Below are 26,234 nucleotides of genomic sequence, written 5' to 3' on the forward strand. Positions count from 1 at the left end.
AGAGGAGGAGGAGGAGGAGGAGGAGGAGGAGGAGGAGGAGGAGGAGGAGGAGGAGGAGGAGGAGAAGAAGAAGAAGAAGAAGAAGAAGAAGAAGAAGAAGAAGAAGAAGAAGAAGAAGAAGAGGAGGAGGAGGAGGAGGAGGAGGAGGAGGAGGAGGAGGAGGAGGAGGAGGAGAAGAAGAAGAAGAGGAAGAGGAGGAGGAGGAGGAAGAAGAAGAAGAAGAAGAAGAAGAAGAAGAAGAAGAAGAAGAAGAAGAAGAAGAAGAAGAAGAAGAAGAAGAAGAAGAAGAAGAAGAAGAAGCAACAGCCATGCCCACCCGGTTATATGGCCATGCCCACCTAGCCACACACCCCTAGCCACATCCACAGAACCAGTTGTTAAAAAATTTGAATCCCACCCCTGCGTATTATTAACTTAACAATGGCTGTGGTTCATTTAAGGACTGTGGCAAGACAAGTCATAAAATGAGGCAAAACTCATTTATCAATTGTCTTGCTTAACAAAAGAAATTTGGGGCTCAATTGGAGTTGTAAGTTGAAGGCTACCTGTAATTCTGGTATGGTGTTCAATATTGTCCATCAGTATGGACACAATACAAACACCACAAATCCTGCTCTGTTGCGTCATTTTGGTTGTGGGGGTTGTTCCCAGGAGCGATGAGCAAACAGTACAGAGAGTTTAAACCATGAGTATATATTACCAGAATTTAGCTGAATATCACAGACTTTGAACATTACCTCAATAGGATATGCTTGCTGGTTTCAGTGTAGTTACTCTTAGTTGCATACCTGCTTCAAGGTATATGAGCTTTCCTCATGAGAGTTATAAAAGATGAAAGAAATGTCTTATTTAATTGCATTAACAACCAGCAACATATCTTCCAGGAGCTTAAGGATGCTTTAAATAGGAAAATTTGGTCTATGTACTCAAACCTCCCCGTTATTTAAAATAACCAACAGGGAATAAAAATATCAGCAAAGTCAATATTATTATAAGGAATAAAACCTGCAGTTTTATTGCACGGTTTGTAGTATCCCATATGAATTATTTTATGCAAAGTCATTTTATCTATCACATTGCAATGTTATCAGCCATCAGAAAAAATAGCAGGCATACAAATATACTGAGGATTAAGGGGAATTATATATGTTTGTTGATTTTATTTGTTTTTAAGAATTTGATCTCCTAGCTTCTTTCCATGTTAAAATTCCAGCAAATTAAAAACATAAAGTCATATGGCCTCTCTGGACCTGGTGCTTTCCAGCTGTGAGGCAACTACAATTCCCAGAACACATCTGGAGGGCAGCAGGCTGGGGAAAAAGATATAAACAGATGTATAGCATTCTCTACTCCTAAAAAAGAACATTAAAACATGGAACAGTACCCGTAACCAATTTCATGGACAAGAGTCAAAGTTAGGAAAAGCATTAACATGAAAGCATTTAGTCATAGGGATGTATTTACCAGCTGTGTATAGAGGTGGTGACCCTCATTATTCAGGAATCTTGTAGGCAGTTTGATGGAGCATGTAGATTTTGAGGATATGGGGATCCATGTAGGCAGATTTTCAATAAGGCTGGCTCAAAACTCTACAATTACGATAGGATAAGGAGGCAAGGATTGATAAGCTGCAATTTTATCATGAGTGGTAGAATTGATGGATTGCAGGGCACAGGTATAGCAAAGACAGATATAGACTTGCCATTGTTTGCAGGTATTCATTATCTCTTCTGTGACCCCACAAGCATTCATAGAGTTGATGAGCCCAAAATAAGCCCTTTAAATGAAGTTTACAGAATAACAGAATAATAGACTTGGAAGGGGCCTTGGAAGTCATCTAGTCTAACCCCTTGCTCGTGCAGGAAACCCTATACCATTTCAGACAAATGCTTGTCCAATCTCTTCTTAAAAACTTGCGGTGTTGGAGCACCTACCCAGTTAAAATGATGAAGGTGCTCAGGGGCAAAATTGGACATCTATTGATATCTGTGGTGTATAGAATGCAGTACTGCAAGGTAACTCACTGCTCACTCCAGCAGTTCAATCCTGACTAGCTCAAGGTTGACTCAGCCTACCATCCTTCCAAGGTCGGTAAAACGAGAACCCAGATTGTTGGGGACAAACTGCTTAGAGAGGGCTATGAAGTGGTATATAAATCTAAGTGCTATTGCTATTCCTCAGTTCTGTCCTCAGATGGATTATAGCTTTCATCTACATACAGAGTTTGGCACTTGATACAGCCTCCTATATCCTTGTGTCAATGAAAATGGTTCATTCCTGATGCAGGATTTCTCTGTATTAATATCCTATCTGCAAACTTACTTTCCTTTCACAGATATGTCCATCCAGAGGGTCTCCCGTCAGATTACACCATAACTTTTCTCTTCCGCATCCTTCCTGAAACACCTCTGGAACCATTTGCTCTGTGGGAGATTTTAAATGAAAGTTATGAGCCGTTGGTCGGAGTTATTTTGGATAGTAAGTGTCTGTGGTTTGCGGGTGTGCTGTGATTGATTATTTCCATCTGTATTTTTGCATGCTATCAACAAGAGATTTCAGAAGTCATAATTGCTGTTTTCTTTTTGAAGGAATCTGTTTTTCCTACCCAATTTTTCATAAGCGTTTCTACTGATTTATATATGTCCTATTTCTTATTTATAATATGATACATGAGAGTGCTAGTGTGGTGTGATGAAGGTGCTGGCTTAGAAACCGGAGACCATGAGTTCCAGTCCTGGTTTAGGCCTGAAAACTAGCTAGGTGATTTGGGGCCATTTACTTTCTCTCAGCCCAACCCACCTCACAGGATTGTTGTTGTGGAAAATGTGAAGGATGAACAAGTATTAGGTATGTTTATTACCTTGAGTTACCCATCAAACAATAAAAGCAGGATTAAAAATCTAATAAAATATTTATAAATCACCTTTTCTCATGGAAGGTATCTAAGCTGAGGTACCTATAGATTCCCTACATGTCATTGTTTGATAAGGACTGTCCACCTTTATCACTTATATCTGCGTGTCTTTCATATCTCATTGGTTTACAAAAAAGATCAGGAATTTCATTAACCTCATTGGGCTTGTATGGGCAAAGAAGAAGTGGATTTAAATAGCTTTCTTTTTGCCTGTGGGATGCTGAGATTTAACCAATTTAAATCACCGCATTTTGTCTATAAGAGCAGTTTACCTGTAAAAACTCCCTCCCCTTTTGCCTATAAAGGTTGCTTGGTTTTGGGAATGAGTTTTGATAAATGTAGAAGCCTGTGCTTCTCATTGTCTCCTTGGCCAGCTGGCTGATCGTGACTTTTGCTTGAAAATATGATGAGCCAATATATAATCTTAAAAAGAAAATGTAGACAATTCTCTGAGCCTTATTCTCTCATACACTGTGCAGATGACGGCAAAACCTTGACTTTCTTCAATTATGACTACAAAGGGGAATTCCAGACGGTAACCTTTGAAGGGCCTGACATAAAGAAAATATTTTATGGAAGTTTCCATAAGGTGAGACACTTGCTGAAATATGCTTCAAAAAGATCTTATGGAGATTCTCAACCATCCGTGTCATTGTTTTCCCAGAGGTGATTTTCCAAAAAGCAACTAGAATTTCTTGGGTTTTTTTTCCTTTGAAAATGTTTCATTTCTTATCCATTTCTTATCATTCCTTCCTTAAGAAGGAAAAGGGGGAAAAAAGAAAGGAAAAAAAAACCCAAGAAAGTCCAATTGCCTTTTGGAAAAGCACTTTTGGAAAAAATCTTTTAAAATATTTTAAATACAAAAGAACCTGTCTTCCCAATATTGCTCTATTCTCCAAAATTTATGAGGATTCAAACTCATAGAGCAAATATACAAGAAAAAAAGTTATCTCCAAGGCTTCATGTGGTTTATTAGTGTCCTTTCTGTGGCCTCAAGAAATGTCCGAATAAGTAAACTAATTTTTTTTTTTTGGCTGAATCCTCTGATAATCAGATTCTTAATTTCATTTCTTCTCAGGCTGTTAAAAATGATGTCACTTTTAAAGCTGCCAAATTCTGTTTCAGAGCTTGTATCATTGCAAAAGAGTGAAATAAGACAATTGTTGTTTAACTTGTCTAGAAAGAAGGGGAACAATTTGGCAGCTGTCTAAATGTTTACACGGTTTTATACCACTCTGTTTTACATTCTAGCAGAATAGTTTTCTTCTGGGATTAGTCTTCAGTATTTCATATTTTAGCGCTCGTGTATTTATATATTGTTTTTGCTTTATTTTCTTTAATTTTACATTATTATAACTCTGCAAATTGCCAATGTGCAAAAAAATTAAAAAAAAAAACCCACCTACAAATGAAAACCAGTTTGGTCTATTGGGGAAGGCAACAGGCTAGAAATCAGGAGACTGTGAGTTCTAGTCCCATCTTAGCCATGAAAGCCAGATGAGTGCCTTTAGGCCAATCACTATCTGTTATAAAAATAATAAAGGTAAGATTTTAAAAAATCTAAACAAAATTCTACAGAAGAACTTTCTCTGTTTCTGAAATGACGAATAAAGCTGATGTCAGCATTCCTAAAAACCTCCACTCCAACAAATAATTCTCAGACAGACTTCTTGTCAAAAGATCTGTTTTATTTGGATAGTAAACTGGCACATTTGGGGAATCCCGAATCTGAAAGTTCCGGGTTTCCTTGCAATAAGTAAAAACTACAAATCCATCCCCTGCACCCATCATCACATCACATGCCCCAATCACCATCCATCCCAACTTGAGACTTCCCCTCACCCAGGTGCAGAAATAACATGACCTTGACTTAGAAGAAGAATGCTGTTATGTCTAACCACATACACTTCAAAAAAATTCCCCCCCTCCCATTTTCCCAGGCTCAAGAATGTGGCAGCATGGAAGTGTCTGGTGTCAATATGGCTTTCAAAGTTGACAGCTGATGTGGTTCTTGCTTTTAGAGTGGCTTGGGGACATTTGAACGGTCAAAATGAAGGTTTTAAACCTTAAGATGCCATCTACCCGCCCCCCATACCAAAGCTCTTCAGACATTCTTTTCAGGTCATGCCATGATCTCCTTATTTTTGGAATTTGACCATTCACAAGCCATACAAACCCACATATGTTATGGGTCTCTGATACAGAGGTGTGGGTCAAGTAGGCTGATCTTGCCCATTCTGTGTCTGCTTAGGCCCCATTTATCCCTTAACCCTTAATCTTCAGTGAGGTCTTTCTTTTGCTGTTAAGGTAAAGGTTTCCCTCGTGCATATGTGCTAGTCATTTCCAGCTCTAGGGGGCGGTGCTCATCCCCATTTCAAAGCCGAAGAGCTAGCGCTGTCCGAAGACGTCTCCGTGGTCATGTGGCTGGCATGACTAAATGCCAAAGGTGCACAGAACACTGTTCCCTTCCCACCAAAAGGGTTCCTATTTTTCTACTTGCATTTTTACATGCTTTCGAACTGCTAGGTTGGCAGAAGCTGGGACAAGTAACAGGAGCTCACTCCGTTACGTGGTGCTAGGGATTTGAACTGCCGAACTGCCTACCTGTCTGATCGACAAGCTCAGCGTCTTGTACACAAATTCCTGCCTAGCTGCAAAATGGAATTAGTGGCCAACAGGTTACTTGAGGAATGTAGGAGAATGTAGCTCTCCGTGCCTATAGAAACTTTACAAAGCATTAGCTTGTCTGTGAATTGCATTAAAAGGATTACAAAGAGCTCTTTTTTAAAAATGTAAGTCATTTGGCTCCCTTGTTGTGTATTAAAACATTCGTCTCCTCTTCCAGCTGCATATGGTTATCAGCAAAACCACCGCTAAAGTAGTGATTGATTGCAAGGAAGTGGCTGAGAAGATTATCAACGCAGCAGGAAATATCACCTCTAATGGGATTGAAGTACTGGGGAGAATGGTTCGATCAAGAGGACCAAGAGACAGTTCTGCACCAGTAAGTAAAGGAGCTGAGATAAAAGTGGATCATTTATTCAGCAAGATTTATATATTAATTAAATTGATATACCAACTCATCTCGCTGTCCAAGTCGACTCTGGGAGGCTTACAATATAGTAAAAATGGAGATATAACAACAATTCTAAATTAAAATTCTAAATTAAAATTTCAAAGGATCAAATACAGACTAAAAACCAGGTGGAGAAGTGGTAACGCCTTCTCTGTCATGGTATCAACCACCTACAGCCAGGTTTTCAGGTCCTTCCTGAGAGCCAAAAGGTTGGAGAGAGGATTCATCTCCTGTAGCATGGTGTTCCAAAAGTTGCAGACCACAGCAGAAAAGGGTCTTCTCCTAATCCGTGCCAGCCCAAATTCCTTGACTGATGGGGTTTGCAGAAGGCCTCTTCTGCAAGGACGAGTGGGGCAGGCCAGTCCTATTGGGGCAAGGTGGCTCCTTGGTTTATTTATTCAGGGATTGATGTAACCTGGAGTGGGCTGCTACAGGCTCAGCCAGATTTGGGGGAATCCATAGCTAATGTTATAGGCAGTTCGGAGAACCGCCAAATCCCACCCCTGGCTGGCCCCTCCCATCCTGCTCCACCCCTTTCTGGCCTCTGGAGGGCTTCCAGAGCCCGGGGGAGGCTGTTTTCACCCTCCCAGAGGCTCGAGGAAAACCTCCGGAGCCTGGGGAAGGTGAAAACACCCCTCCCTGCCATGGTGCAGGTTTAGGCAACGCCCACCATGGCCATGCCCACCCAGCAACCAGACAGAGAACTGGTTGCTGAATTTTTTGAAGCCCACCCTTGGATGTAACCCCTTCTGTAATTAGACACAAAGCATTAATTCAGCTATACCACTATCTACTTCATTCATTTAAACTCTCGTGTCTCTTCCACCACTTTCTCAAGGCATCTTTGTGTTGTGGTCAAATTCAAGTGGGAAAAGGTCATTTGGGTCACTCTCTGGGAAGTACTTGACCATGCTGAACTCTTGAGACCTAGCCTGTACTTTTATCCCCTTTTCAAGATGACAGTTCCCAACAAGAGAAGCTCTTCTAGAGCATTGTTACGGTTATCTAATTAAGCAAGAGGAGAATTTAATAAGAGAAAAGAGGTGGATTTAATTTTCAAAGCTGAACAATCTGGTCATGTCCTTTGAACTCTCTTGACCAAATGAAGTTCTTAAACCTAATGGATTTCAGTTTGTTTGGCCTGTGAAGTACATAGTTGCCCTCCCTCCACATAAAATTATGTGCTTTGTACAAAGAAGTATTTTCAGACTCCTAAGTTAAGCCCAGCAATTAATATATCAGGTCCACTAAGACAATTGAACCAAGCAATCCCTGTGGCTATGTTCCAGCAGGGAATGACAAATGCCATCTTGTAAAAAATTGCAATTGAAGGGTGCTTTGTGAGAAAATAAAAGGAAAGAAATGATGGCTTTTGTTTGGAAAATCATGGTTGTATGAATGATAAGTGGTCAAGTGAACTATACACCCACAGGAAGCAAAAACCAGTTGCGTGCAACTGAATTGATTGGAGGTTATGTAAGTCCACAAACATGCATTTTAAAATGAATAGCAGCATTATTTTCACAAATTCAACTTTAACAAAGACTGTGCTTTTGATTAGGTACAGTGTATTTTTTCAGGAAATTGTGTTTTGATGCTGTCTTGTGGTCCATGAGGCTAAATCATCAAGAATGATTTAGTTTCCTCTGAAAAATGTTTTTTTTTTAAAATTTGAACAAATATATATATAATTTACTTTATTTGGAATGGGCCTATATGTACATTTCAATTCCATCCTAGGATCTAGGACAGTGATGACGAACATTTTTGTTGTGGTGTGGACCCATAATGCAATGCCCCCTGCCCCCTGTGTATGTGCGCGCAACACCTGTGGCCTTCCCCCTTACCTGCACTACTCATGTGCGCACCACCCAGCTTATTTTTGGCCTTCCTAGCTGTTTTTACCCTCCTGGAGGCTCAAGGGAAGCCTCGAGAGGCTGAAAACGAGTCTGTTTCAGTACTTCCGGTATTTCTGGAAGGCTTGTTTTTCGGCCTCCCGAGGCTGCAGAGGCTTCCCTCGAGCCTTTGGGAGGCTGAAAACAGCCTCAAACGGGCCAAAAATCAGCTGGGAGATGTGGGCATGCACAGTGCAGGTAAGTTTGGCTGGGTCTTGTGTACCCACACAAATGGCTCTGTGTGCCACCTGTGGCCTGCATGACATAGGTTCACCATCATGGGTGTAGGACCTTCAGGCTCCTACCCTTGGCCATGGGAATTTCTTACAGCCTTCCATGGGGCTGAGAGCGGGAGCTGGGGAGCAGGGCATGATGCAATCTCCCACCCTTCACTTCAGTGGTGCGTTTCAAAAAAAAATTACCACCTGTTCAATGGGCGTGGCTTGGTGGGTGCGCTTTGCGCACACACATACACTTAGCGCGTGCATCAAATGTGCACTTTGCGCAGGCACAGAGTCTTTTTGACTCACCTCCTGCAATCCTGCACTCTCCCTGTCACTTCAGCAGCTGCTGTGCGGCAATCTGCTGTGCCATGCAAAGCAGTTGCACTTCAAAAGCAGGGAATAAAGGTAGGCCCAACAGCAGAGTGTCGGAGACAACAGGTTTGATCTCTGCTGCTTATCGGCGCTACTGGCTTGGCAGCACCAGGCAGTACCAGTAGAATACCAACACTGCTTCCCTTCCTTCCTAACCCTAACAAGCGCCTGAGGCCATGAGCCTCTGCCATTGGGCTGCCGCACCTCCCCCCATAGCCCCACAGCCCCTGCGGTGGTCTATCGCCCATCGCATGCTCGCCCTGCAGCACCTTGGCTTCTGCCTGCCGCCTGATTGGCCGGCAGCTAACTGTCCCGTGTGGCCAAGGGCCCGGGACAAACAGTGTCTTGGCGAATGGGCTGGGCCAAAGGGCGTGGGGTGGAGGGGCAGAGGCCCATCGGCCAGGGAGAATGGCTGGAGGAGGGCCAGCAGAGGAGGAAAGCTGGCTGCAAATGGGTGGAGGTGGGAGGCAAAGGAGGCACAGCCAAGGATAGGAGCCTGAAGGTCCCATTCTGCTCTGAGATATCCAGTGTTTATTTATTTATTTATTTTTAATCAATTTATTGATCTTATTTATTGATCTTATTTATTTATTTGTTTTGTCAAGCATATTTTAGATTAGGGGTCTCCAACCTTAGCCACTTTAAGACCTGTGGGCTTTAACTCCCAGAATTTCTCAGCCAGCTTTGCTGGCTGAGGAATTCTGGGAGTTGAAGTCCGCAAGTCTTAAAGTGGCCAAGGTTGGAGACCCCTGTTTTAGATAACAGATATAATTAGGAACATGATTATAAGTTCATGAAATGATACAAATCAAAGGGGACATTAGGACAGGGACGGTAGGCCTGTTGGTGCTCTTATGCACTTACGTTCCTTGACCAAGTCCTCTGTTGAATTTACCTGAAGTGTCGTGTCTCTCTGCAGGTATGTCAGACTGAATTATGCTAGTATATATTCTTCATTTAAATTTCGTTCCTTCAGGCATCTTTAAGGAAACTGTGTGTTTGTTCTGTTGGAAATGTTGCATGAGAGGGGAATTGGCATTTGGAGATTGATGAGGAATTGTTTATTTCAGAATGAAGGAAGCTAAATGTAAACCCTGTGGGCTGAGCTATGGATTCTCAATAAATATTTACATCTTTATATGCTTTTTAACTCTGATTTTGGACTTGATTGAAGCAACATGGGTCATAGTTATCGCGTTGTTCTCAATACAATAACATTATGACATTTATAGGATTCGGTACTGGAGGTGAAAGAGGAATAATTTTGGAAAACAAAGAGGAGTTTGCTGTCATCATCATGATTGTACAAGTAATCCTCAAATTACAACAGTTCATTTAGTGACCGTTTGAATTTACAACAGCACTGAAAAAAAATGACTGATGACCATTTTTCACTCTTACGACCATTGCAGCATCCCCAATGTCACATGATCAAAATTCGGACACTTGGCAACTGACTGACTCATATTTATGACAGTTGCAGTGTCCTGGGGTCACGTGATCAGCTTTTGCCGTCTTCTGATGAGAAAAATCAATGGGGAAGCCAGATTCACTTAATAATTGTGTTAACAACTGTGGGAAGAAAGGTCATAAAATGAGGCAAAATTCATTTAACAACCTATCTCACTTAGTGTTCTGACCCAAACCCTTTTCCAATAAAACAAACATGAACGAAAGGGAACAGAAACCTTTTAATGATTCTTACGAATCCCCGGTTAAAAGGCTGTTGCAAACTAATTAACTTTGATAAGCACGAGCCTCACCAAAACTGTGCGAGGCTGCCAAGAATAATAGATAAGGTTACCTAGAGATATTTTACTACACAAGAGTCTTCAAATACCAACTTAAGATACTGCAATGTCCACGAGGCTGGAGTTTCAAAATGTCTTTGCTTCCTGCAAAGAATGTTCGCTTCACAGCTGGCTTTTATCTTCTTGAAGGAGGAGCAATTACCCTGCAGCCTTACTCCTGAGTCACCCGTGCTGCTGCAGCTGCTCTTTTCTGCAAGCAGCCCTGCACGCATGGACACTTGGCAAAGGCTCCTCAGGAACCTCCTCATCGCTGCTGCCAGTCCCCACAATCTCTGAAGGCAGCAGTCCACTCCCTAATGGTCCTGGCCCCTCCTCTGAGTCCTAGGTCTCCTCAACTGTCCTCACCTGCTGCCAGCTAACCACAACACTTAGCCAGATAAATTTTGGGCTCAGTTATGGTTGTAACCTGAGGATTACATGTATCGACCTGAAATATTTTTCCTGGAAATAATTTACTTTTTAAAATAAAAGATAGATTGCTGGAAGCATGATTCTTGAGACAGATGAGTTTCTTTAAGCTTCCATTTGGAGGTCACCTTCAGCTGAAATTTTGGATAAATTGGGGCAGATTTTAAAATCTTTTTATACAGCCATATCTCACAGGCAAGCATTCGGTTCATGGTTTGGTAAGTAAAAATAAAACAACTCATGAATGATTATTGCCTTCAGTTTTTGTTATGTTTTTATTTGATGGTGCCTAATCATTTTGGAATTATTTTTTTCCTTCTTAACCAGTTCCAGCTGCAGATGTTTGATATCGTTTGTTCCACTTCATGGGCCAATAGAGATAAGTGCTGTGAACTTCCAGCTTTGGTAAGATGTGACTCATTAAGAATACTTATTTAGTCATTTGCAATTCAATTATAGCTATGTCTGGAAAGGTCTGCAAAAGAGGAACCTGTAACCAACATCCAGGGTATCCTAATCTATACAGTATATATAAAAGCAAAATACCACTCACGTATCCTCACAAAATCTCCAGAACTGTAAAGCCTACAAACTTGAAATTTGGCATGTATGTTCCTCTTGGCTTCTAGGTGCTCACTAGGAAAGGCTTTCTCTAAATGACCATCAGAGCATTAGTATTCCGTATGTTATTATTAACACGCTCTGATGCTAAGGATCTCTACTCCCCCTCCCCACCTGAAAAGAAATCTGTTCCAAATGCAAAACACAAGCAGAGGAGTTTCAGTTTTACCTTCACAGCACAAAGAAGCTTTAGTACAGAACAGTTGATCTAAGCCACACCCAGGCTCCTTTCTGTCTTCTTCTTGCTCACACAGCAAATACTGTTTGAGTTTCCAAACAGCCCTCAACTCTCTCACACATTGACAGGACGCTAGCCAGATGAATACCAATGGATGCTGGTAGGCAGAGGCAGAATCCCCCCCCCTTATTTTCCTTCCCAAAATCTAAGCCTGACCACATAGTTTTATAGCGAAGCAGGGGTATCAAGCTATTTTGGAATATACTGAAGATAACACAAACCTTGTTTTTGTTGTTGTCAGAGAGATGAAAAAGGCTGCCCTGCCCTTCCACATTCTTGCTCCTGCTCTGAAGTCAACAAAGGATCTCCTGGGCCCGCGGGGCCACCTGTAAGATTTTACTTTATTGGTCTTTTACTAATGTCCCCCTTCAAGTACTCCCAGGTGGCCAAGTATCAAATTTTATTGGATAGATTGAGATCGTAGCTCAGCGATGCAACCTGCTAAAATCTATCTTCTTTGTGGGCTGAGAATTTAACACACTGAACTAAAATAACGACTACTACTGCTCTGAAGTACATTTGTATTGAAGAGCAGCTGTTGTCCCCCATTAGTTTGAGTGGTAGGCTTTATACATCTGAAAGGCACTGAGATACAAAGGATGGGATATTTGTCTGTCCCATATATTTGGTTTCCTGTTTCTAGATGTTACTTTGAAATAACAGTAAATATACAGTAAGGCTTTCTTGCTCTTGTTCCATTACTTAGAGTGCTGAAAATTTTCCAGATATTTGTTTACTACTGATGACAATCAAAACTTAAGCTGTTCCATCGTTGATACTTGTTGAAAGAAAAAAGACCGGATGGAATAAATGTAGTACATTATTGGACCACCAATCAAATTAGTGAATCAGATATTGGTTAGGACCTTTGGGCAAAAATGGCCACGCCTAGAAACATCCTTAGCATTTCTCTCTTCCCTAATAGAATACCTTGAAAATATGTTGGGTTTGTATTTCATCTACATTGCTTTTAAAGCAAGCATGGCCTTACTAAGTGGTCCCAGGGGTAAGACAGAAATCTACTCTTGGGCACTTACTCAAGTGTCAGTCATCTGCATAGTTGGCTGGTCTCCAAAATGAAGAAAAGTGCAAAAATGAATCAAAAATGAGATTTTTTAATAGAAAATTCCCAATCGGCTTTGTGAAAGCCGAATTCCGATTTCTTTAAGAAAGATAGGGATATTCAGGGTGTAGAATAGTGAAATATGAATTGTGATATGAAGGAGGAGGAGGAGGAGGAGGAGGAGGAGGAGGAGGAGGAGGAGGAGGAGATGATAACGGTTGATGAATGGCGATCATGGCCTCAGTATTGGTGAATTCTGCAACCAGGCTTAGAACCAAACAGAACTACTACAAAACGACAACATCCTTGAGAGAACAAGTTATTTTCAGTAGTACTGAATTCTGTCTGTAGGAAAAGAAACTGAGAAAAGTTAAAAGATGACTGTTTGGCTAAAACTCTGAATGAATAGGAGATATACATTGCAACTTTGAACAACAAGACTTACTTGATTTCTTTTAATCTTAAATGTGTTTGATAGGGAGGTCCAGGTCTCCGAGGTCCGAAAGGAAGCCGTGGTGATGATGGCCCAAAGGTAACTTGCCGATCTTGCTTCCTTCTGCATGATAGTCTGTGTATATCCCAGCCCACATAATGATTTCATTGTCTATGTAGAATGTAACCTACATTTTGTCTTGTTATCTTTTTAAAAAAAATACATATTATTGGGAGAAAAACAATTTTTTGTGGGGAAAAACAGGAAAATTGCTAAAAAGGGCAAGGAATGGGTAGAAATCATGGCATCTTCTGTTACCCCTAATTCAACTCTATTAATGTGTACATTCAATTTTAGAGCTTTGCAAAGAAGCTTCTTCCTTAAACTTTCTCCATCCTGTTAAGTGAAACTGTTACATACATGTACTTGGCACCAAAATGGTATGAAAAGTTTCAGGAATGCCAATGTTTTTGTGATGTGTTGTTTTTATACAATTCCTACAGCCCACCTATATATCTATAGTACGCATAAACACAAAACTACCCTTGCACAAGACTTGGAGTGGCCAGTATATTGCACCACCAAAAATATCTGAAATTGGACAATGTAGTTTTGGCGAACGCTCCTCACCCTACACACACCGAGACAGACAGACACACACACAAACACACAAAATGTAGGATAAAACGCTGCTCACCCAATACACCCAATAGCCCACATGTAGGCTAATAAGGCTAGGAATGGGATCATACCATTCCTTATTGATGATCTGTTTCAATTCCCACTTGAATATCACCTCAATGTCAGCATCTGTGTGTCCCCAATGATTTTAAAAAGACTGAAGTTGAATTAACAAATAATGAGGATATTGAATGCGAATCAGACACGCTGCTGACCCAGAAAAGATCCCCACTACTTAGTTACAGCATTTAAACACCCATAGTTTGTTCTTCTCAGGCTTTGCTTGTAAGAAGGTTGCAAAAGGTGATCGCATGACCCTGGGACATTGCAGTACCGTCATAAATATGAACCAGTTGTCAAGCATCCGAATGTAAATCATGTGACCATGGGGACGCTGCAATGGTCATAAGTGTGAAAAGTGGTCATAAGTCACCTTTTTCAGTGCCGTTGTAACTATGAACAGTCACTAAACAATCAGCGTTCCTGTTAGGGATACACCCTAGCAAGATCTGCAGGGCAGTCAGGCAGGCAGGCAGAATATGTGAGATATCGTTTTTATTTGTAGCTTACACTCAGTAAACAGAGGCACAGTGCTAATTAAATAGTTTTATTCCAGCAAGAGTTAAAGCATAGTCAAAACAGTCCATATATCATTCACTTAGTTCAGTCCGTCCAGGGATTATTCAGTTGCAAATTCCAGTGTCGAAAAAGAGAGGTCAGTACACTTACAAATATCAGTCCGGTGATATATCTCCTCGCAGTAGAGAGATATGAAGAACTCAAAAACTCCTCTCTTCCTTCAGCAACTCTTCAGTAGGGGAAGGACGCAGCTAACAAACCATCAACGTAATCCAATCCAGTAATTGTCAGTAATTGCCAGCAAACCGTCAGGGAATCGTCAGCAATCAATCAGGTTGTCTTGCTCCCTCTTATGGTGGTTTCACACCACACCCAAAATTACATGCTTTGCATTTAAAGTGACACACAGTTAAACTAACAATCATAGCTTATATATATTATTTTACCCAAACTACGTTAGGTGACCTATGTTATACCTAACAGTTCCAATATCTCAGGGGCTGCTACAAAGAAAAGGGGGTCAGTCTATTCTCCAAAGCCCCTGAGGACAGGACAAGAAGCAATGGGTGGAAGCTAATCAAGGAGAGAAGAAACCTAGAACCAAGAAGAAATTAGAACAATTAACCAGTGGGACAACTTGCCTCCAAAAGTTGTGGATGCTCCAACACTGGAAGTTTTTAAGAAGAGATTGGACAACCATTTGTCTGAAGTGGTGTAGGGTTTCCTGCCTAGGCAGGTGGTTGGACTAGAAGACCTCTAAAGTCCTTTACAACTGTGCTATTTTCTATTCTATTCTATTCTATTCTATTCTATTCTATTCTATTCTATTCTATTCTATTCTATTCTATTCTAACTGTTGTAAGTCGAGGGCTATAGCTGTAGCTGCTTTTTGCAGTGCCCTGTAATCAAACAACTACCATTTATGACATTTTGTCTGGGAACTAGTGTTCACTTCTGGTTTCTGGCAAAAACCTGCCCGCATAGACTGTAGGTTTGCTTAACTTTGGTGTTTGCTTATTGACTGCAGCAGTTGCTTAAGGACCAAAATGTCTGTTTAACAGCCACAAGAATTTGCTTAACAGGTTCGTGAGGTTCGCTTAGTGACCATTGCTAATAAGATAAAAATAAGTCCAGTCACATGGCGAGCATTTTTACCACCATCCCTTAGAGTTGTAAGTCAAGGACCGCGATTCAGTTTTTTCATTCCTTTTATGTTGTGTTTGTAAACGTTGCTGGGACATGTTAGCATAAACAGCAGGATAAAGTAGGTTATGTAAATAAATCAAGGGTATAACTGCTATATTTTGAGCATGGATTTTGTGATGATCTTGTAGGGACCTGAAGGACCTCGAGGTGAAATTGGATCTCCGGGCCCTCAAGGGCCTCCTGGACCACAAGGGCCAAGCGGACTCTCAATCGAAGGACCTCCAGTAAGTTTATTATGGGGGTTGGACCAGGGGTGGGATTCAAATTTTTTAACAACTGGTTCTGTGGGTGTGGCTAGGTGGGTGTGGCTAGGTGGGTGTGGCCATGTGATTGGGTGGGCGTGGCTTCTTCTTTGCTTCTTCTTTTTTTGGAGCAACTCCCCCCACATTTTTTTGCCTCCTGGGCCTCAGGGAAGCCTCCGGGGTGGGGTGTTTTTGCTCCCAAGGGCCCAGGAAGGCAAAACACAGAGTGCATGGGGGGTACAGCTCCCCCTGCACCCCTTTTTGCCTCCTTGGCCTCAGGGAAGCCTCCTGGGTGAAGCAGTAAGACAGTGAGTGGGATCCTGGCACAGCTGATCATTGGAACAGCTGGTCTTCAGGGGGTGGGGGAAGAAATACCTTAAGTGACTGGATGGGGAAGAATGCAATCAGTGATGTCGGGCATGTGCGATAAGGACTGACTGGGTGGGGAGGGGATGGGAGGGGCCGGCAGAGAGGGGTACGGCCAGCCAGGGTCATGATTTGCCAGTTCTCTGAACTGCACAGAATCATAACAACCGGTTCTATAGAACCAGTCTGAACCGGTAGAATCTCAGCCCTTGGGTTGGACTAGATGACCTCCAAGGTTCATTCCAACTCTGTTATTCTGTTAGATACTTCTTGTCCAGTTGCTGAGGATCACAAGCAGAAGAGTGTTGGCGCTTCCATGACATGCTTCTGGCGGCATTTGTTTGATAAATAAATAAATATTGCTGTCAGAACTAGGAAATTGATTTAGATGGGGATTTCATCTGATCCAACAGTGGTCCCCTTCTTTGTGTAGTTTCAGCCACTGCAATGACAGCCTAGGGGATTTTATAAAAAGTTTGATCTAGACAAAGTAGCATCAGAAGTAATATCCTAAAAAGTAGCATCATAATATAATAAGGGTAAGAAAAATATTCCATCAGTTCTAATTTACATGAAAGCTGGAACATGACCACTGAAGTAAAAAGAGAAAGCTCGAATAGCATTCTTCAAAATGAAAAAGATCTTCTGCAGTCACGACATAAGCCTGAGATTGAAAATCAGGCTTGTCAGACTTTGCATCCTGCTCTACGGAGGGGAGACTTGGTCTCTGACAGAAAGCCACTTGAAGAGACCAGAAGCATTTGAAATGTAAATTTATAGGAGGCTTTTATGTATAAGTTGGACTGACAAAATCAGAAATGAGGCGGTGATAAATTGCCTGGGAAAGCCAAGAGAAATCATCAAAACCATTAAAAAAGCTAATATTTCGGACATGTGATGCAACACCCACAAAAATACGGCATATTTCACTTAATCCTCCAAAGAAAGACTGAAGGCAAATGAGAGGTCCAGGCAGAAGAAGAACATCATGGTTTCAAAGTCCAAGAGACTGGTTTGGACAAAATTCAGCAGCACTTTTTCATACTATTGATAAAAATAGAATTGCCAACACCCAATGATGGATATGGCAGGAGGAGGAAGAGGAAGAGGAGGAAGAAGAAGAAGAAGAAGAAGAAGAAGAAGAAGAAGAAGAAGAAGAAGAAGAAGAAGAAGAAGAAGAAGAAGAAGAAGAAGAAGAAGAAGAAGTAGTTGTTGTTGTTTTGTGATTCTCCTCTTCTTACTTTTCTTTATAATTTTAGGGCTGTATCAGCAGATTGCTTTCTTCTCTCCTTCCCTCTAGGCCAGATATGGAGACATAGATATGGGAAGGTGGAGGCAGAGAGGAACTAAAGAAAACCAACTTTGTGGTTAAAAGTCTGCTTGTGTAATGGATGTAATCTACAGTCTGCCCAACAACTGTAGATCAAAACAAGCTAAAATTAAAAAAGAATCAGATGCCATGGCTTAAGGATTTAATTAAGGGCTACCCCACCCTTTTTTTTCATAGTTGAAAACTTTCTTAACATAGTCTCATAAAAACAATGTTAGGATTCCTTTTTTTCTCCTTCTGCAGAAAGAAATAGAAAATTAATCATTTTGTTTGGATGAGAAAAAAGGAGAGCAGTGAAATAAATAATAAAGAGCATTTATTCATTTTCAGGGACCAATCGGGGAAAAAGGAGAAAGGGGAGAAATTGGGCGTCCGGGTCTTCAGGTAATCATTTCTGGTCTAGAATGAAGTGAGTGCAACTACTCAGCCATTAGAAATTTCAGAGCTGTATTATTCTTTATTTATTACATTTACATACTGCCCATCTCACTATCTGGAGTGACTCCGGTTTACAAAGCAATAAAAATTGAAATATAAAAGTTATAAATATAGGAACAGTTGCAATTGCAAGAATTAAATTGAAAAGAAAAAACAAGGAAGTCCAGTTGCTTCCTGAAAAACCACCTTTGGGACTCTTTAAAGGTAGCTCCATGTAGAGCACATTGCAGTAATGCAGATGAGAGATGACCATGTATGAGTGACTGAGCACTATTACTATTATTACTGTAATCATTCACCAACAGAGGAATTAAGAATAAGTTTTTCTGTGAATTTTGTTCCCATCAGAGGTATTGGTGGTTATCAATTAGAAATTGGAGATCATCAGAGAGGATTGGACTCTAAATTCTTAATCTTGATGGCATTATTCTTAGGGCTGAATAATTAAATTTCAAATGACGAACAACAGGAGAGTTTGGGTTTTCTCGCCCTCCGGTGCATGTTTCTTGGAGAACTTTGAGTGTGCTTTTGTTAATGTGTAGAACTGTTGCTATAAGTACTACACTCTAGTGCTCTCTACATCCAATGTGCAGGAAGTGTAGCACCATTTGGGTCAAGGTACTTGGGAGCATTATGTCTTACGCTGATGTCAGTCATGAACAACCAGATCCAGATGTGTAGAATTCAATTAGTAGTTTTATTGCTCAAGTCTACACACAGGAATCTTCTCAGATTGAGGGCTTGTACCTGAGTAAACCCAGATAAAGTTCAATGGCATACAAATGGTGTGTATGTGAGAGACGTCTTTTGTGCCCATGTAGGATTCCAGACTAATTCCCTGTTTGACTCCTGCCCCTGGCTTGGCCAGTCTCTCTCAAATAATTAGAAAGCAAATCCTGTCAGACTCAGGTAGGCTAAAGAATTGGTCCTCTAATGTCAACATCTTCTTTATCCTCCAGGTCACCTTGCTATCCTCCAGATTTTCCACTTTTTGCTTATGAAAGATCCTCAGTGTTGCAAGAAGGGAGCTTGGGAACTGGAGATGGAAGGTGTATCTGAATTGGCATCCTAGCAGGTGTCAGGCAAGGGCTGAACCTTGACAGTTGTAAAAGTATGGAGAATATGTTTCAAAGTTCCAGGACTCAGCTAGTTCTGTGCTGCTGGGGGTGCCTAACAAAGGCTCACCGTATTTTGTCTGATGAAAGCAATTGCATGCAATGCTACCTGCACAATTCTCTAGTGAGAAGGCTGACAATGCCTGGCCCATTTACACCTGTGATGTCCCTGCAAGCTGCAGGCATAATGAAACCTTCAGTTCAGACATTTGATTCCAAGGTAATTGGTTTGACTCTCCCTCAGAACATTTACCTGAAGCTTCGTGGCTCAATAAAAGTGATAGGTGGACCGAGCAATGCCATTAATCAGTCTATATTTAGATTTATATATTCTTTTTAGAAATATGGATAAGTAAATTTACACGATTATTGCTATTATTAGCAGAAATGTGTATTTAAGTGTATAATTTGACTTTTTTTGGGTGTTCCTCAGGGTATTCCAGGACCAACGGGGTCACCAGGACGAGATGGAAGCCAAGGTCCAAGGGTAATATGAAAGAATTAATAGTAATCATCCAGCTACTTCAGTTTGCTCTGTTCTTCTAATGCTTAATTTTACATACTGTAAACTGCTCTTACTGGGATGAGTTCACATTATATGTTTCAATGCTATACCTGGATGATCAAAACACAATTCCTGTATTAAGGTCATACAAGACCCAAAGAAAGAAACCATGTTATCATTTAGCATGACAACATCAGTTCCTAGTGGTTGGATTATCACACAACCTGTTGAATTCCAAAACACCAAAGTCCATTTTAGCTTAATCTAGCATGTTGTACATAACCAGTCCTAGAGACCCTTTATTCTTCCTCTACCAGAAGAAAATTCTGATTTAGTTCAGTGGTGTTAAGATGCTTCACGGTGAATCCTGGTGAGGGAAGTACCCAGGATGGCTGACAGATGTTGATTCTGCAGAGGCTAAGAATAAAAGCATTTCTTAGTTCACCTTAAGGGGACCTGCAAAGAGCCACTACAAATGTCAACTCAATTCCCCAAATTTATTTTCAGTAAGAGATTGGCTTCAAAAGGCTAATTTTGGTTGAGATTATGAAATTGGAGTGCAGTCTTTCTTTTACAGGCGGCTTTTTATTCTTTTGTGTCTGAGATGGATATACTGTACTTTCCAGATGTTTGGAATATAGAGGCTGGAAAAAAGGGATATTACCATTTCTTCCTCCTGCTGAAGCAGAGTCCTAATGTTTTTCCTTCCACTCCGGCAAATATTTTGAAATGAATTCCTGCCTTCTTTTCTCTACAGCATCTGATGTTGCCTGAAGCGAGTTACGCCATTCCATCGATGGCCTGTTTGTGTCAGTTCATGATATTGTTGTTGGGGTTTTGGTTCACCCTTAGCAGGGAGCAAATGCTATTATCAAACTGGATGGAGCTTTTATTTGTTATAGACATGAACTAGAATTGCTTCTATAAATATTTACTCCGAAGGAAGATTCGCTTTGGTCTAAATATATAACAGTTTTCTGTATGTTATCCAGATGTCTGGGAGTACAATTTTAGAACTGTCAGTCAGTGTGTATATAGATGTGGTGCACACCACATTTTCTCAATGAGCTTTGTGTTTTAGGATTTTTTTAAAAATTGAAATCTTTTATTTTCTTCAAATATTCTTGAGAAGGAATTTGTGAAGGACAAGTCACTATTTTAGTGTCATTGTAATTTTCAACGGTCACTAAATGAACTGTTGTAAGTTGAGGACCACCTGTAGATGAATCAGAAGCTAAGGACCGAAGATGGGTCACTGAAGGTTGTCTGAAGGTCTAGAACACGGATATCAAACTCACAGTGTCACATTGCCATCATGTGATGTTTCTCAATGTTTTTTTTTCCCCCTTTGCGGAGCTGGGATGGGCGTGGCCTGCACGTGATACATCCGGCCCACAGGCCGCCAGTTTGACACCCCTGATCTAGAAACATCTGGCTTATACTTCAACCTTGTTACCATCTTTGGTAATAGCTGAGATTGAGAGCCTGGTTGAAGTTATGATAGTTACTGGCAGAGTTTAATAAGAGAAACTGTGGATGGAGTGTTTGCTATGAAGAAATGAGTGATAGATGAAAGAGATTGGAAGGGGAATGATGAATATAACAAATATATTAATTTCTGCAGGCTTTTCTGTCATACCCCATTCTTTTTTTTCCTATTGAAATGTTATGAATCTTGATACATGGTATTGTTTCAATGCAAATTTCAATGCGGTAATTTTTATTACGTACGTACGTATGTATGTATGTATGTATGTATGCATGTATGTATGAGAAGAAACAGACATCCTGTGATCTCTGGAACTTAAAATTACATTTATTGTACTTACTAAGCTTTCGTCAGCCTCTGTTGACATCAGAGTATTAAGCTTAGTAAGTACAATAAATGTAATTTTAAGTTCTGGAGATCGCAGGATGTCTGTTTCTTCTTTTACAAATATACCTGGAATTTGTATTTTTAGAATAGTTTGTAATACACACACACACACACACACACACATGTTGTAAATTATACTATTATTCATAAAGCTGAAAGTACTGATAAGAAGAAGAAAAAAGTAACCATTCTATCAACAATAATAGCATTTTAGGATGCAAACCTAAAATTATATAACTTGTCATCCAAAATTGAGCATAACATTAAAAAAGGACCACTGCATGTCATATTGAAGTACATAGTTATATGACAATAGTTTTGGCCTGAAATGAATTACTTACCATAATATTAAGGTCTCAATTGTATTATTATTGAGCTGTGGTGGTGCAGTAGTTAGAAAGCAGTATTGCAGGCAAACTCTGCCCACTCCCAGAAGTTCAATCCTCACTGGCTCAGGATTGATTCATGTAACCACTGTGTAAAAGTCTAAGTGCTAATGCCATTTTTTTTAAAAAAGAGAGAAAGCATAGATGAAGGAAATATTTTAATTTGCTATAACTTATAAATATTTTAACTTTAACTTAAAAATAAACATCTTTTTAGGTTCCATAACCTGGTCTTACACCTTGGGTGAGGCATAAAGCATAGGAGTGGAGAACCTGTAGCTTCCTAGCTGGGGTGAGGAATGGTAGTATTGTAGTTGCAGCAACATCTGGAGGGCCCAATACCTGGGCAGAGTATGTCAGTTTGCAATAATAATAACATTGTTTGAATAATAAAGGTAGCAATCTATATTGTAGAAGCACAGGACAGTGCAAAACCTATGGGGAAAATGCTTGCCAAGTAGAAAGTGCCTTTCTTCAAAACAATAAAATTTCTCCTGCTTTGCACGACTTTTCTTGAGCATCTTTGTGCCTATCATTTCTTTTCATGGACAGGGAGGTTGTGGGATAAAGCTATTCATAACTGGGATTGTTTATTTGCTTACCATCCATGACAGTTAACTGCCTACAATTTTCCATCTCCTTGGCTTTAGTCTATCATTGAGTCATTGTGTGTAAAGCCAAGAATGATAAACAGTAAAAAATAGGGTTGTGTTCTGCTAACTTTCCATGTTCTAATTGTAATAGCTTTCTTTCTTTCTTTCTTTCTTTCTTTCTTTCTTTCTTTCTTTCTTTCTTTCTTTCTTTCTTTCTTTCTTTCTTTCTTTCTTTCTTTCTTTCTTTCTTTCTTTCTTTCTTTCTTTCTTTCTTTCTTTCTTTCTTTCCTTCCTTCCTTCCTTCCTTCCTTCCTTCCTTCCTTCCTTCCTTCCTTCCTTCCTTTTTTTTCCTTCTTCCTTTCCTTTCCTTCCCCTCTCCCCTCTTCCCCTCTCTCTCTCCGTCTGTCAAACTGATCTGCTTTGCTATTTCTGCAAGCACATCTAGTAACAGGGTTAAAACCCTCTTCATTCCAAATGATTCTTTTCCTAAGCACATTACACAGATGTTAAGTTTGTTCAGATGACAGGGAACTATTTTACAAGAGTTTGTTTATTTTAAAGGAAAAAACTGGCCTGCCAGCTATGATTCTAAGCAAACTATCAAACTCTGTGTCTCAGGAATCGTAGAGGAGAGGAAGAGAAACAATTCTTTGCCATACATTTATTCTCAGCTCAGTCATTACAATAAATAAGACATTACAATGGGTATGCATCATAAAGTATCCGCTCGTATGTTTCATCTCATGACTTTCTTCCAAGTTTATATATCTAAAAACTACACTGTAAAACTTAGAATCCGTAAGTTTTAGAGGCACTTGGAGAATTAAGGCAGCTTTGCTGGCCATCCTATCAAATAATATTTTCCTTCTCAGAATAGTATGTGCACAATGTATTTGCCATCGGGTGTGATAACAGCACTCTCACATTACTAAAATCACTTGGATTCTAAAGCTGGCCTTGCTTTCAGCTTGTGTTAATCAAGGGCACCCTGCCCCTTTTAAATCTGTGTTATTGTGGCATATCATTAAAAACGGCAAGGTTTCACTTGCCTTGCCATGCCTACCATTTTCAATTGATTGATCCTATCTGCTCCCCGCCATTACATATATATTTTATGTATTCCAAGATGCTTTTTCAAAAGGAAGTTGGACTTTCTTCTTGTTGTTTTTTTCCTCCTTGAAAACTTTAGCTTTTCATCCAAAAAGCTTTTGAAGTTGCAGAATTGAAGAAGCTTCTTGGATGAGAAGTGAAACATTTTCAAGGAGAAAAAAAAAACACAAGAAAGTCCAATTGCCTTTTGAAAAAGTATCTTCGGCACAGACAAATGATTGAGAATCTTCACAGACATATTTTAAATTTGGTGTGTGTGTGGGCATGTGTGCTTTGGTGTAAAAAGAATGCCATGTGAGAAACAACATCAGAATCAGTAGTGGGATTCAATTTTTTTTTTACTACCGGTTTTGTGGGTGTGGCTTGGTGGGCGTGGCTTGGTGGGTATGACAAGGGAACCATACTGTAAAATCCCCATTTCCTCCCCAACCCACTAGCCTGCTTTCCAGCTCCGTTCTCCTGTGCAGGGCAGCCGATTAGTTGGGACTCGAGAGGCAGCGAATAGATGGGGGCAGGGCCAGCCAGAGGTGGGATTTGCCAGTTCTCCAAACTACTCAAGATTTCCACTACCGGATCTCCAGAACTGGTCAGACCCTGCTGAATACCACCTCTGATTAGAATGTGCAGTATATGCAACAAGCAACTTCATAGTCTTAAAAGTAGCAGTTCTCCAGTTGACTTGCATGCTGTGGAAACTAGAGATGAACTGGACCAGTTAGGCATGGAGTCCGTCCTCTTGTTCAAAGTAGGAATACAGTTTACTATCTGACCTCCACTTGAACACTTTTAGCAAAGGTGTTGCTAAAAGTTGCCTTCACCATTGTCTTCACTGTCATGCCACTAATACTATTACAAACTGCCCTACTGTAATTTTTCTGGGATTAAGTTTTGAACTTGGAAGAATAAGCAAAGAGAATTCCACATCTGTTATTTATCACAATATGGCAATATGAATTCATTCCCTAAACTGCTTTCCAGTTAATCTCCTTTTTTTGCACACATGCTCACACTGCAAACCTTGAGAAGCAGGACTACATGGTCTATGCAAAGGTGGAAATGAAGTGTGTGTGTGTGTGTGTGCGTGTATAGCAAATGAGCATAGCAGAAACAAACTATGAAGGAGTCAGCTGCAACAATTCCACTTTAGCTTTATTCAATCAATCAAGAACATCTACGTGACTCCAAAAGTAGAATATTTGGCTTAAAGCATAAATGTGAATTTTATTGTAAATGCTACAGAAATCTTGCATAGAAAGTGTCAGGTGCAAAAGATCAGGACCACACATGAAATTACAATTAAACCGATTTATTACTAATCATTAGTAATTAGTAATTTATTACTAATGAATCATGAGTAGGCACAAGAATCTACTCAACTAAGACCACTATCTTGGTATTAAATAAGAGCTAACAAATTCATGGGAGGTTGGACTTGTTTGGTTGTGACTACATAGGGATTCTAGGCTGATTCCTCTTTTGGCTCTGTCCCAGTTTTTGCCATTCCTTCTCCTACAAACAGCCATATGAGTAATACACTTTAGCCTTAGGAACTAAGTTTAAAAGGTTTCCAAAAATTCTACAATAACCATCCATTTTATCAATCCAAATCATTTATTGGAATTCTCTGCCATTATTTGTTTTTGGTTAATATTAAGCAAAAGGAAACAGATGACAATGAGTTCAGTTATTTAGCTTTATATAGTACTATATCAGGGGTATCAAACTCAAGGCCTGCAGGCCATATCTGGCCCACGAGGTGCTTTGATCTAGCCCATGGGGGACCCCCTGGAATCAGTTAAGGACTGGCCTGTGGTGTCTCTGCCAGTGAAAATGCTGGCAGTGGGTTGCAGGAGGCCATCGCAGCTGAAAATGGAGTTTATGAGGCCCGCACACGGTCCTTCCGAGCTCCGTTTTCACTGGCAGAGGGTTGCAGGAGGCCATGTCAGGTGAAAACAGAGCTTGGGAGCCCGTTTTCACTGGCAGAGTGCTCGGGCCCCCACCGGCGCCCCTGACATGAGTGACATTGAGCTAGCCATGCCCCTCCGGCCCCCCAAGGTCACACAACCCTGATGAGGCCCTCAATGAAATCAAGTTTGACAGCTCTGTATTATAACTATATGAGAATTAATACAACTTTCATATATATGATATGGCTAGTTCTTTTAAACCGTTATAATGAGCACAACAGTAACCCAAGAACTTTCATGTCTTTTAGGGCGTGACAGGCAAAGACGGACCAACTGGACCTCCAGGTTCCTCAGGACCAGTGGTAAGCACGATCATATTATTCCATTCTTTAAAAAATGGTTAAAAACTCTGAATCACAAAAGGGGAATGAGGAATATGTGTTAACTTGCTTTCATTGCTAAATAACAAAGTTAATCTGTTAACTCTGGATTTCCTCATACAATGGCTAACGATGCTCATGTCCCCACAAATAATGCACCTCTTAAACAACTATACTTTTAAAAATATCTAATTATTTGTGAAATAAAGTGTATGCTTTTGGCATCATTTTTATTTCCAAAGGCACTTCTGGATCTCAAATGAGACTTGAGGTCTGTTTTAGAAAATAGAAATGATGGATGATGAATCAGAATCTTTATGTTTTTTAAAAGGTCACGAATCTCTGAACTAATTTAAACCATAATGTGCAATAGCTAAAACCCTGGGTCAATTCCAAAGATTAGGGAGTTATTCCCAGAATTATTAGTCCCAGCTTTGGCACCGAATGATCCATCAGGGATGTCAT

General features: G+C 40.4%; 1 protein-coding gene across 2 annotated transcripts in view; it reads left to right on the plus strand.

Annotated features, from left to right (window-relative positions):
• COL14A1 (collagen type XIV alpha 1 chain) overlaps positions 1 to 26,234 on the plus strand; it is a 142,261-nt gene that overhangs the window by 73,657 nt on the left and 42,370 nt on the right. For both annotated transcript variants that reach the window (XM_087931683.1, XM_026703612.2), the window contains exons 31-40: positions 2,336 to 2,478; positions 3,394 to 3,503; positions 5,760 to 5,918; positions 11,028 to 11,105; positions 11,801 to 11,887; positions 13,101 to 13,154; positions 15,650 to 15,745; positions 17,790 to 17,843; positions 19,446 to 19,499; positions 25,698 to 25,751. In XM_087931683.1, coding sequence (XP_087787809.1) covers positions 2,336 to 2,478; positions 3,394 to 3,503; positions 5,760 to 5,918; positions 11,028 to 11,105; positions 11,801 to 11,887; positions 13,101 to 13,154; positions 15,650 to 15,745; positions 17,790 to 17,843; positions 19,446 to 19,499; positions 25,698 to 25,751 — 889 coding nt within the window. The remainder of the gene's footprint in view (positions 1 to 2,335; positions 2,479 to 3,393; positions 3,504 to 5,759; positions 5,919 to 11,027; positions 11,106 to 11,800; positions 11,888 to 13,100; positions 13,155 to 15,649; positions 15,746 to 17,789; positions 17,844 to 19,445; positions 19,500 to 25,697; positions 25,752 to 26,234) is intronic.

This window comes from Pseudonaja textilis, chromosome 3 (genome assembly GCF_049901715.1).
Source record: "Pseudonaja textilis isolate UNSWEBS1 chromosome 3, rPseTex1.2, whole genome shotgun sequence".
Lineage (NCBI taxonomy): Eukaryota > Metazoa > Chordata > Lepidosauria > Squamata > Elapidae > Pseudonaja > Pseudonaja textilis.